The 12,750-nt window shown below is 43.4% G+C and overlaps 1 protein-coding gene across 1 annotated transcript in view; it reads right to left on the bottom strand.

Annotated features, from left to right (window-relative positions):
* LOC145417857 (uncharacterized) overlaps positions 1 to 12,750 on the bottom strand; it is a 146,498-nt gene that overhangs the window by 51,982 nt on the left and 81,766 nt on the right. The window contains exon 22 of the mRNA XM_080286476.1: positions 11,513 to 11,625. Coding sequence (XP_080142602.1) covers positions 11,513 to 11,625 — 113 coding nt within the window. The remainder of the gene's footprint in view (positions 1 to 11,512; positions 11,626 to 12,750) is intronic.

The following is a 12,750-nucleotide window of genomic DNA, read 5'->3' as shown; positions in this document are numbered from 1 at the left end:
CCCTCTCCCTTGAAGCGCTAATTGGCTCTTCTGACGTCACAAAATACCTCTAGTTATGAGATCCCACCTATAGTACAGTCATTTTAACTTGGCGGGAATTTTCGTCCTTTTGCTGCCTATTTCTCGTGGCTCAGTGGTAGAAGAGAACAACATTATAGCCCTATATCCTTTCTATATCAGTTCGTGACTAGCATCATATTCTAATTTTACATTCCTGCAGTAGCTCAGTATTTAAGAGACGTCGATTTTACGCCCAGTTTGAGTGACCAAGGTATAGTTTAACCTAGATTTAGTTTCTTTTTCACCCGATATGCTTCAATCCTCCACCCCACTCAGTCTTATTCTTGCAGTCTCCCAACTCCACCCACTATTTTTTCAATCACTCCAAGAGACACTCCCACGCTGTTCATCACTCCATCTTATTCATTCCCGTGCCTTTCATCACTCCATCCTACTCACTCCTACGCTTTTCATTACTCCATCCTACTCTTATGTCTTTGATTTCCTTTGTACTCTATGCCTTTCATCACGCCACACTACTCCCTGTTCAATATACCCATCATACCTTCATGTACTCAACGACAACCAACATCAATCCCGCAGTGAGAGAATGTACTACAGGGGAAGTGTAGGGTACGACCGTAGGAAATAGAGTAGCTGACAACCCCATACAAGACGTAGGGGAAAACCACTGAACTGGTTCAAACTGGATATAGGAGGATATGGATGTAGAGAGGGAGGGAAGGACGGGGGAACAGCAGGGAGGGGCGACGAAGTGCTAAAGGAAGCAGACAGTAACAGACCTGGTTCTTTCATGGCTGTCTGATGAGGAAAGGTTTGATGAGAAACTATCCCATGAGTTAAAAAGACAAGGATGGAAAAAACGCAGGAAGTCTCCAGGAAACAAATGCCATACTTCGTGGTGCAAATACCTGTACTTCGTGATGCTTTCTAGACAGTCTAATATTTACTAGACACTGCCTAGCACCTGTTCAGCAAGTGTCAAAAAAGAATAGCAAGGCAAGAGATATCCCATCACCTCAAATCCATACCTATAACAGATCTTGCCCTTATCCAGCAATGTTTTGTGCTATTAAATGAGTATAAGAAAAATATATAGAAGAAAAAAGGCTCCAATATCTCAAAATCCAGATATGAAGCCCAAATTCCAAGCTTCCATAACTCAAAATCCAGATATGACGCCCAAATTCCAAGCTTCCATAACTCAAAATCCAGACGTGATGCCCAAAATCCAGACTCCCATAACTCAAAATCCAGACGTGATGCCCAAAATCCAGACTCCCATAACTCAAAATCCAGATGTGATGCCCAAAATCCAGGCTCCCATAACTCAAAATCCAGACGTGATTCCCAAAATCCAGGCTCCCAGAACTCAAAATCCAGATATGATGCCACCCAAATCCATAGATATAATAATAACTCTTGCCCTTACCCACCAGCTCCTACAGCCAAAGCCGGCGGGAAAGATCGAGAAGGACCACCATGCAGTACACAAATCCTGCCGTGGGAATGTCAGAGGGAGATTTCACTGACAGTATACATTAACGTACTACGCAAGGGAGAAATAGCAGCCATAATGCGATACTGTGTTGCTGCTTTATCTTTCGTGAACTGGACATGTGAAAATCAATAAATCTGTGTGTGTGTGTGTGTGTGTTCTAATTAGCTGCCGACGTGTGCAGAGGGATATCAAAATCTACATACAGTATATATATAGCTATCTTGTATCGACATCACAAAATATGCTCTATATGTCTTTCTCTTTCTTTGTTTCTTAAGCTGAATACAAGCGTCTGAAAGTAGCAAGAATGACTAAACCAAAAAGAAAAAATAATACGGCATTGTAGCAAAAGGGGGCAGAGAAGACTTAGGATACGGTAAATGACGAGGGTCACTAAGACAACCAAGTATGAGTCACAGTCTTCCCAAAAAATACAACATGCAACAATCAAATTTACATCCAGGTTCCCAGTTGCACTACTGGTTGAACAGGGACATAAGGGAAACAAATTTTATCCAAGTGTCTGACCGGCCCGACAACCTAACCGGGTAAGAAGAGACGAGTGGAGGAAGGGAGCGGCAGTGATGGGAAAATTAGTAGGTTGGAAGGGAGGTAGGGCGGAAAGGGAACAGGGAGGGAAAGAAAAGATGAGGAAACGCAGGACAGGTGGGTGAAGTCAAGATGATGAGAGGGAGAGAGAGAATGGTAAAGATAGGTAAGTCAGTAGGTTAGATGAAGGTAGGTAGCTAGGTAAGAGAGGGAAGGGTAAAGATAGGTAGGTAAGCAGGTTGAGATAAAAAGGTAGGTAGCTACGTAGGTAGGTCGGTTGATGAAGAGGGGGGTTGGTAGGCTAGTTAGGTTGGCTAGCAGACAGATAAGTAGGCAGAGAGTGGGAGTGAAAAATGAGGGAAAGAGAGATGACACAGGAGACGTAATGCGAGAGGGGAGACAAAAGAGAGGGAAAGAGGCGGAGGATGGGCAAGAAAGTCAGTGTGAAAGCAGGCAGGAAGGAAAGTAGAGAAAGAGGAAATATTTAAGAAGGAGATCAGTAAACAGAGTATAACAAAGAGACGAGGCTGACAGGACAGTAAGAACGTACGTATGAAACAGAGGAAACTAGTGGCGAATCTATTCAAGATGATGACAAAGGAAAGACATATATTACAGGGAAATGGCTGGGGATGTGGGAGGCTAGGAAGAGAGAGAGGATGGGGAGGGGGGTGATAGAAAAGGGGCCTAGTGGGAGTGGGGGAGACAAAGGAAAGACTTACGTAAGAGGGAAATGGCTGGAGGCGAGGGAGGCAAGGAAGAGAGAGGAGGGGAGGGGGGAGATAGCAAAGGGGCCTAGTGGGAGTGGGGGACGTAAAAAATGGAAGGGGTTAGGGAGAGGAGTGTGGGAAGGAATTAGGAGGATGGGAGAGGAGAGGACGGGGGGAGGGGGAAGGAAAGACAGCAAAGGGGCGGGGAAGTAAAGCGAAGAACGGGGAGGGTTATGGGGGAGGGGAAGAGAGAGAAGAGAAGGGAGGAGGGAGAACGTAAGACAAGGAAGACAATAAACAGGAGGAGGAAAGAAAGGAAGGAATGGAGGGAGGGAAGAGAGGAAATAAGTGAAGATGTGGAGGAGGACAGGTAAAGGGGTTGGGTATGGGGGGGGGATGAAAGAGAGGGGAATATTAAGAGGGGGTAAAATGGTGAGGGGGTAGGGGAATGAGGGGAGGGGGTAAAATGGAGAGAAGGAAAATGAAGGGAGGGGGTAAAATGGAGAGAGGGAAGGGGAATGAAATGATGGGTAAACTGGTGAGAGGAGGGGAGAGGTATGGGGGGTGGGGATAAAATGGTGAGAGGGGAGGGGAGGGTGGGGAACGAAGGGAGGGGGTTAAATAGTAAGCGGGGATGGGAAGGGAAGGGAGGGAGACTGCCTGGTGTAGCCCCGGCCAGCTATTCCTACCGTGTGATATGGGACAACTGCCGATCAATATGTGGCGCACTGTGTCTAGAAGAAAACACAGACGGCTCCATGTAAGGGCTACACAGCGGCTTGAAAGTGCACTACGGTGGGAAAGACAAGGCTGGCAAACACAAGAAAGAAGACTGGTGAGGGAGATAGAGTTGGAGTGAGTAAATGACATAAGAACATAAAAAAGAGGTAGGAGGAGGACTTCAGTAGGCCAGTTGGTCCATGCCAGGCAGCTCCTACAAATGTGTAACTAAACTACTAGAATAAGACAAGGATAATATAGAAAAAGGCTAAAGAGAGCAAGAAAGAGTACAAGAGAGAGCTGAAGAGAGTGCTAGACACGAGTAGGAAATGGTGCCAAAGAAAAATGAAAAAGGTATGCGAGAGCGATGGCCGGGGCAACAGGGCTAGGAAGGGCACTAAAGAGGGAGAACAAGGGCTGGAGATAACAAGAGAATGGGCTGGTAAGGGCAACAGGGCTAGGAATGCGCAGTAATGAGAGCTTGAGAGGACTGGTAAGGGTACTAAAAAAGGGCCAGTAAAGACAACAGGCCTGGAAAAGGGTAAAAACATGGACTGGCGAAAGTAACTTAGAAAGGCTTGGGCAACAGGACTGGAAAAGGCACTAATGAGGGCTTGATGGGGCTGGAGAGGGGAAACAGATAGGGCTAGTAAGGATGGCAAGAAAGGGGCATCAATAAGGTCTTCAGAGGGCTGGCGAGGGTAATAGAGCTGGTAAAAACTTGGCATAAACAACACCCAAGGGAATTATAAACCTGCTGTGTTTCCCCATTTGCTTTCTTACCTTTCTCTAGTGCAAATTAACAAGTTCGTCATTACAGTCCTACAGTTCTGTTATTTCCATCACTTCTCGTTACTAGCCCAGCCTCGATAAAACTGAGAATGGATACTGAACCAAGAATACAAACGATCAACCTCGGAAAAAAAAAAAAAAAAAAAAAAAAAAAAAAAAACGGAAATAAAACTGGGAATGCATAATGAATCAGGAAAAAATACCTTATACTTCGAAGAAACAGGGATTGCATAATGAATCAGGAACAATAAGCTTAATTCAGTGACTGCCTAAGGTGATCCCATTAACCTCCTATATTTTTTTCTTGTCACCTACGACTATTCAGCTTAATAAGAGACTTTTAGACCTCCATGTGTTAGGTACTGACTTCACTATCATCATCTTCGGTACGAGAGATCTATCCAAAGTTAACTAAAATCGTCTCTAAGTTTAAAAAAATATATATACCTGTATGTATATACATAATCGGGAACGGACTGAAGGGGTTAAACCAGGCATGAAATTCTGTGCCTACACTTCTCCACAAAGATGGTCTGAACTGCACACATTAACATTTCGAATCAGATTTCTTTCCTCTCTCAGCTACAAAGAAACTGGTATGCATCCAGCAATGTTAGCAAACACTCGCAAGGAATGATTACAGAACGTTTAAGGTAACAATATCGATTAAAAATGAAAAACTTATTTTTGTATTATTGTGTGACAATTTGATGATGCAAGTAATTACCGCCAAATGTCATTCATCACGACCCACGCTTCCAATTATGCATAAATTACAAATATCTTTCTGTCTAACCATAGGTTATCTAATAAGAGGCACAAGGCAGCATAAAATGATGGCCTCCCTGTAACATCTAACCAACAATCAGTCGATCAACCAGTGACAGTAATAGACAGATAGACAGACAAACAGATAGACAACAGGGCTGAAGCAGGGTAAGGCCAGAAAGTATTCTCTCCACAGGCCATCGCTTGCAGCTGATACGGTATGGCGTAGCAAGAAAGTGAAGCCCTTGAGTTGGTGTGAACATGCTGCACCGTGACTGCCACCATGCAGTTTCCCCTGGCTGACCTAGCGCCACACCTAACTGACACGCATGGAGGCAAGGCATGGGCAATATTTAAGGCCAAATGTCACGCACTCTCATTATATAGTCTGGGTTTTATATCACAATATATTGCTATAGTGTATTACTTCGTTCTCTTTGCAGCAATATTCCCTTCTATAATCTGATGATTGTTCAAAATGAGTTCCAGATCACTGTACACATACGCATCGCAGCCCAATGACAATCCTTTGAACTTGTTTATAAAATGCTCAAGTTAATTATGGCAATAACAGTATAACCCTGCACGCCGACTTACAGCGAACCAAGTAATTACACTATACATGAATGGCTGTATGCTCCAGTGCGTTTAGCTTTCACCAAATACATAAGTATACTGCACCTATATTCTTTTCATCTCACTCTGCTAATATTCCTCACACAAATTCCCAGTTATTGTTGCCTACTATGGTCGTGGCAATCACCGAACGTGGAATACCTAAAATGTCAGTGAGGTGCTTTCCTATAGGTATGTATCCTGCTGCACTGACCTTCAAGACTTCATAGAGTATTGACTTTGGCTGCAATATAAGCGTGACCTTGAATCTCGTACTGCAGTTGCAGTTGCCACCCCAGGCACATGCGAACCGTGAATCCGGTGGACTGCAGGCTAAAGCTCACCCTAATCCTGCAGTTGACAGTCCTCCTTTCAGGGGACGGGACGGGAGATGAGGAACGTTTCCATAACTTGGCACAAGAGTTGCTCAGTTACAGCAGTGTCAAAGCATGAAGGCGTCCCTCTCCAGCAACGAAACTCGTAGAACGTCGGATTATTGCTACTATAGCCGTTTCACCTTAACTCTGCTCAGATTATCATCCTTTTGCAGCTTATTTCACGTAGCTCAGTGGCAGAATACGACAATATTGAGGCTCTACATCCTTTGCACAGCATTTCATGACTTGCATCATATTTCAGCGTTAATCGCTTGTTACAACTCAGTATTGTAATCAAGTTGGAAATAAGGCAATTTTAGGCTAAGTTCCAAGAAACCATAACTTCACCTCATATCTTATGCCATTAATTAACCTGCGCTTCTCATCGATAATTGAAACACAAACACGAGCAAAGGCGACGAACGCATGAAAGTGCCAAAAACACAAATCAACGTGAATTACGTGAACCAACGGTAATCAATATCACAGGATCTCAGGTATAATTTGCCAGGTGTGATGATGCAAACCTCTGAATATCACGTGTGAGGCAAGGAACCAAATACAACTGATACTGTATTATGGGAGAACTAGCAAATCAATTTTCTAAGTTATAATGAATAAGATTGATACACCTGCAATTTACGTGGCAATGGAACTTATCAACTTTCGAGGCAAACATGGAACTTTAACCACGCATGTTTTCTATAATACCGGTACACTGCATACAACAGAATATCGAACTAGCTACAGCCAAACGCCTTTGCTCGGAAAGGGTGATCAAACGTGAATAGCCTCTACGTCATTCGGCCCTCCGTCATCAGGCTGGTCTTTCTCGATATCAACACCCCCCTCTCTCAAACACCTCTCGCTTCCATCCCTCCATCTCATCCACGGTCTCCTCTTTCCCCTTCTCTCTCTCTCTCTCTCTCTCTCTCTCTCTCTCTCTCTCTCTCTCTCTCACACACACACACACACACACACACACACACACACACTCCTAGTCAACCTGAACTGAAAATGGGAGGTTAAAAAAATTGCAAACAATAACATTCTCAACAAGCCATCATCCGGTACCGTCCCCTGTCCCTCAACACTCGCTACGTTGCATATTTCATTAGGCCTCCGGTGCTGAAAATAACACTGATCCTGTAGAAGGAAATGGGGACACTTGCCAAGCTTTCGTTCCCAGTGACTTATGATGTGGGGCTTTAACTAAGAAGCTTAAATTTGTCTATCCACGTCACCTCATAATTATTTGTCGTGTAATTCATAATCAGATGAATTTGGTTATACTGACGCGGAAAATTGCTGTTATACTTCCATTTTATTTCTCCCCCTCCCCACCGTGTGTGTGTGTGTGTGTGTGTGTGTGTGTGTGTGTGTGTGTGTGTGTGTGTGTGTGATCCGGTCCTGTTGTTACGTGAGCATCAGGAAGTAGGCGTGTGTGTGTGTGTGTGTATGTGTGTGTGTGTGTGTGTGTGTGTGTGTGTGTGTGTGTATAATCCAGCAGTGTTTGTACGTGAGCATCAGAAAGTAAGCATTAGTGTGTGTGTGTGTGTGTGTGTGTGTGTGTGTGTGTGTGTGTGTGTGTGTGTGTGTGTGTGTGTGTAATCCAGCAGTGTCTGTACGTGAGCATCAGAAAGTAAGCATCAGTGTGTGTGTGTGTGTGTGTGTGTGTGTGTGTGTGTGTGTGTGTGTGTGTGTGTGTGTGTGTGTGTGTGTGTGTGTGTGTTTTGGCAGGCTGACCCACTTGGAGAGGTGCCTATAGTAAGCACAGTGCTATGTGCTACGGAGTCCACAGAAGAAGCTAAGAGAAAAGTCCGGTGAGGGCTACTAAGAGGGCTGATAAGGGCTACTAGGAGGGCTGGTGAAGGCTACTAAGAGGGCTGGTGAGGGGTAGGCTGAATGTGAATGCGGTGTTTGGAGTATGAAAAGAAAAATTCACTCTGGTTTTTCTGACTTCTCTAACGAGCAAGAATAAAAGAAGAGTCTCTCTCTCTCTCTCTCTCTCTCTCTCTCTCTCTCTCTCTCTCTCTCAGCATACATTATAGTAAAGGGAGCAAAATCACTAAAACGCAAAACGAGATAGTGTTTACTAAGGTTAATGACTTAATGCATGTGACTCACTAACGTCTCCTCCTTGCCAGTTTATATTTACAGATGACAGGAAAAGGCTCTCATATGCAAACTATGGTGATATCAGAGCAATATATGACTATATTCTAATAACGGTAGCAAGATGTTAATGAAAAGACGTTATGGTACTGATTTTTTGTGTGTGTGTGTGTGTGTGTGTGTGTGTGTGTGTGTGTGTGTGTGTGTGTGTGTGTGTGTGTGTGTGTGTGTGTGTGTGTGTGTGTGTGTGTGTGTGTGTGTGTACCTCAAAATTATACAAGTGAACTGTGTGGCATTATGAGGATGGGGTGCACCTTTGAAATGCGCTCTTTCACATCTAGCGTTTTTCATTTGCAGAAACTACACGCGTATTACAAACTAAACTTCCATAGTAAACCTACCTATCCTTCGCTATATTACCATCTATTTCGCAGTACCCCTAATCATCTTTCGATACTGAGTCATCTATTTCATTCTTCTAGTTTCAAGTCGATTAGGAGAGGCCTTGAAGAGAGTGTTAATGAAAATATCCAAGTCCTTAATTCGTAAATATCTGCTAAGCGACCAAAATGGTCTAGGGATAGGAAGAGCACAATATATACAATTTACCATATATACAATACAAGGTAAACATCAGGGTTCGTCTTGAAGCCTCCCTATTCGCTTCGGCAGGGAGAGGGGAAAGGTATGTGCATCCTTGAAACGTACTCTGAAACCCCTTCCTCTACCACCCCTTGCCAGAACGCATATGAACACTAAGCGTCCACAGTTCTCTTGCGGTAAACATTCGCAGTATTCGTGCAATAAACATTCCTAGCATTCTTGGAGTGAACATCCGTAGTATTCTTGCAGTCTCACCGATATAAACACGTAAGCTTTGCCATTGCGGAGGTGGAAATAATCCTTGAAACGCAGTATTTTATATTCTGCATCTTCCACCCCTCGCCTGAAACTATAATACTCAATGAACTAAGGAGAACACATCAATTTCTACACTATGGCTCACAATTATGTTTTTGTGGGGTGAGGACGAAGGTAAGATGCATCCCTGAAATGCACTCTCTTTTCTACCGTGCGTTTTCCATTTTCGCCATGAACCACAGTACCGTAGAACTTGACTTCCCTAGTACTATTCATGAAGCCACACCATTATCTAACACTAAGATCTTCGGCAGGGTGATAGTCAAGGTAGGATGCATCCTTGAAATGCACTCATTCTTTGCACCTTGGCTTACTATTATACAATGCAACTACAGGTATGTGTGTAATATAATTCGTCAATACGGTGTTTCTATTACGTTCTGTCGGCTTGTTGCCCCCTCTCTCCCACAACTATGTGTGTTTTGGCAGGGTGAGGACAAGAGTGGGTGCATCTCTGAAACGCACTTTTTCCCGCAGTGCGTGATGCATTCTTGGACAGGAGTGGTGGCGTGGATGGGAGCCAAGAGATGTGATTCAGACCACGTCACACCACCACACGGCACACACACACAGGCCCACAAGAGTACGAAACCTCAAGAATTGGCTTTGTTTCCACATGCAGTGTATGTTATGACTGTGTCCTCATGTAGTTTACGATACAGTTTCTGGCATTTAGCTCATGTTATTATTATAGTTTCTAGCATCTAGTTACGTTATACATACATGGGAATTTCTAAAACCATATACACGGGTCCACAAGAGTACTCAACCTCAAGAACTGGCTTTGTTTCCGCATTTAGTTTATAAATGTTTCCAGCATCTAGTTTACGTTATAATAAGTTTCTAGTATTAAAAAAATAAAACTGAGACATCATAATATTGAAGAGGATAATATTTCCCGCCAAATCACGATTCATTTAAAACTAAAGATAATGAAGAGGTGAAATTACCAACTACAGAAAGATGAGAACTATGAGTACGCGACCTAAGATAAGGTGACATAACTAAATTTACTGTAGCTAGTCATGTAACAGGTGAAGTTACATGACTAGCGAGAAAACGCGAACGAGGGTATACATGGGGAGGTGAAATGACTGGCGATAAGGTGGATGCGAACTGCGTGATGAAGTTACAACACATGAGGAGGTGATATGACCAGCTACGGGATATGGGCGACCTGTGATGGTGGAAACAGATATATCAGGGGGTGAAATGACTAACTGTGAAGGGGCGAGTGTGTAGCAAGTGAACTGGCAGGACGACGAAACAAATACGTACGACTTCAACAGATCCGAAGTATCATTGTTAAAAAAAAAAAAAAAAAAAAGGCAGGGCGATTATAGTGAAAATGAAGTCGGAAAAGGCTACCATGAGAAAGAAAATGAATACAGAAAAGGCCAATGTTATAATGAACGCATCCCACTATGATAATGAGGATCGGTGGCTGGAAAAGGTCTGCGCTGACATGGCTGAGGGGCTTAAGGAGGCAGGAGACAATAGAGGAGGAGGAGGAGGAGTGGTCAGAGTGGGGTGGGGGTGAGAGGGGTGGCCAAATCTGCAAGCTGTTATAAACAATCAATAGGAAGAGGTATGGCAGAGGTTCTAAATATGGTGAATGGGAACAACAACAGATGTACGCAGGTTCCAAGAAAAAGACGTTCATAAGTTCTTTGACGTACAGGAGTTCTCAAGCGTACACAGAGTATGGAAACAGTATAAGAAACACACATTAACATGATCACTTATCGAATGTACAGTTGTGGCCAGGTTTTCCTTCCAACCATGGTATCTCTAACCTGTAACTATGGCACCGTCACACACAAGCTCGGAACATAATGCCGACAGAATATGACTGCACAGGATCTGCTAGCAGCCAGTCCTGCATACATTTATGGTATGTGTACGACAATGTCATACTTACAGGCTTGATATAGCAGGGTGGGATGGGATACCTGGCCGCAATTGTACATAGGGTCTTAAACGTACATAGCACAATAACAGTGTATGGAAGCACTACCAAACGTACACACGTGAATGGGAACACTATCATACGTACACAGGTCAACGGGAACACTAACACACGTACTCAGGTCAGTGACAACACTAGCACATGTACAAAGGTCAATGAAAACACTATCACACGTACACAGGGCAATGGGAACTTATACGTACACAGGCGAATGGGATCTCACAGACACTTGTACACACACACACACACACACACACACACACACACACACACACACACACACACACACACACACACACACACAAATCCCTAAAAACAAGCACTCAAAAACAGCATCTTCAAAACTTCCACAAAACACCAAAATCCCTCACATCAGATCAATACCACCACCATAAAAATGAATGTAATAATAATAACAATAACAATAATAATAATAATAATGTTCAGTACTCACTCCATCTCCCTCCTCTCGGCCGTCTCAGGGCTGATGTCCTCCTCCACCGAGTAGTCGAGGATGGACTTGACGCCGAAGGACCGAAGCCTCTCGAGGGTGGGCTGAATCTTGATCTGCAGGGGAGGCATGTACAAAGGACCTTAGCCATATTTTAAGTCTCTCCTTAGCAAGTGAGTGTAAGTGTGGTGTGTGGGGAGTGCAGGTGTGGTGTGAAGAGTGTAGATGTGACGTGGGGGGCGTTGGTGTGGTGTCGGGAGTGTAGGTGTGGTGTGGGAAGTGTGGGTGGTGTGGGAAGCGTGGGTGTGATGTAGGGAGTGTAAGTGGAGAGTGTAGTTGTGGTGTTGGAAGTGTTAGTGTTGTGTGAGGAGTGTAAGTAGTGTAAGTGCTATGCTGAGAGTGTGGGTGTTGTGTGGAGTGTGGGTGTGGTGTTTGGAGTGTGGGTGTAGTGTGGGGAGTGTGGGTGTGATGTGGGGAGTGTGGGTGTTGTGTGGGGAGGTACTATATATATAACTACATTTTATAGTGTTTAACCTAATTTCGATGACGCATTTTTTCAAGTTATTTTTTGCTACTTTCAGGGCGACTTTATTCAACCAAGAAAAGTCTCTCATTGGCTACTTATAGGGTTAATGAAGGATTTAATCACAGTACTCCATTTCGAAAAGTCTCTACTAAGTATAATAAAATCGTCAGGAGAAAGCGTATATAACAATGTGTCATCGAACTGAAGACTTGCAGCTATTTATAAAATATTACAAGCAATCATATACACCACTTTAGGCCCAGGAAATTTTGTGTATACGGTAACAAACACGTATTCATTCTAGTTTGCTTGAGGCACTTGACAGCTGTACAAATGAAGAAAAATGTATTAACAAGTCATTTTTTAGTTCGTAAAACATTTGGTAACTTTGCAAGTGAAGATAAAAGTAATGTATACACAAAGCGTCTCATAAACAACTTTAAGCTCGAGAAAGTTTGTAAAGTGTTTGGTAGCTGCACATGAGTGACTTTACAGCATAAGCAAGACATCTCCCACAACTTACAGCCCAATAAAGTTTGTGGATATAGTGGCGGCCTCGAACATTTAATTTAAGAGTTGTATGAGTCATAAAAGAACATATAAGCCATCTAATACTTTAGGCTCAGTAAAGTTTGAGATGTGTCTGGCAACTTTAACAATAAGATAAAAATATAAACCATTTCATATACAGCTATAGGCTTAATGAAATGTGAAT

The sequence above is a fragment of the Coenobita brevimanus genome, chromosome 111 (assembly GCF_032717465.1).
Source record: "Coenobita brevimanus isolate Jiangsu-jjx chromosome 111, ASM3271746v2, whole genome shotgun sequence".
Taxonomy (NCBI): Eukaryota; Metazoa; Arthropoda; class Malacostraca; order Decapoda; family Coenobitidae; genus Coenobita; species Coenobita brevimanus.
This window is presented reverse-complemented; position numbering and strand designations above follow the sequence as displayed.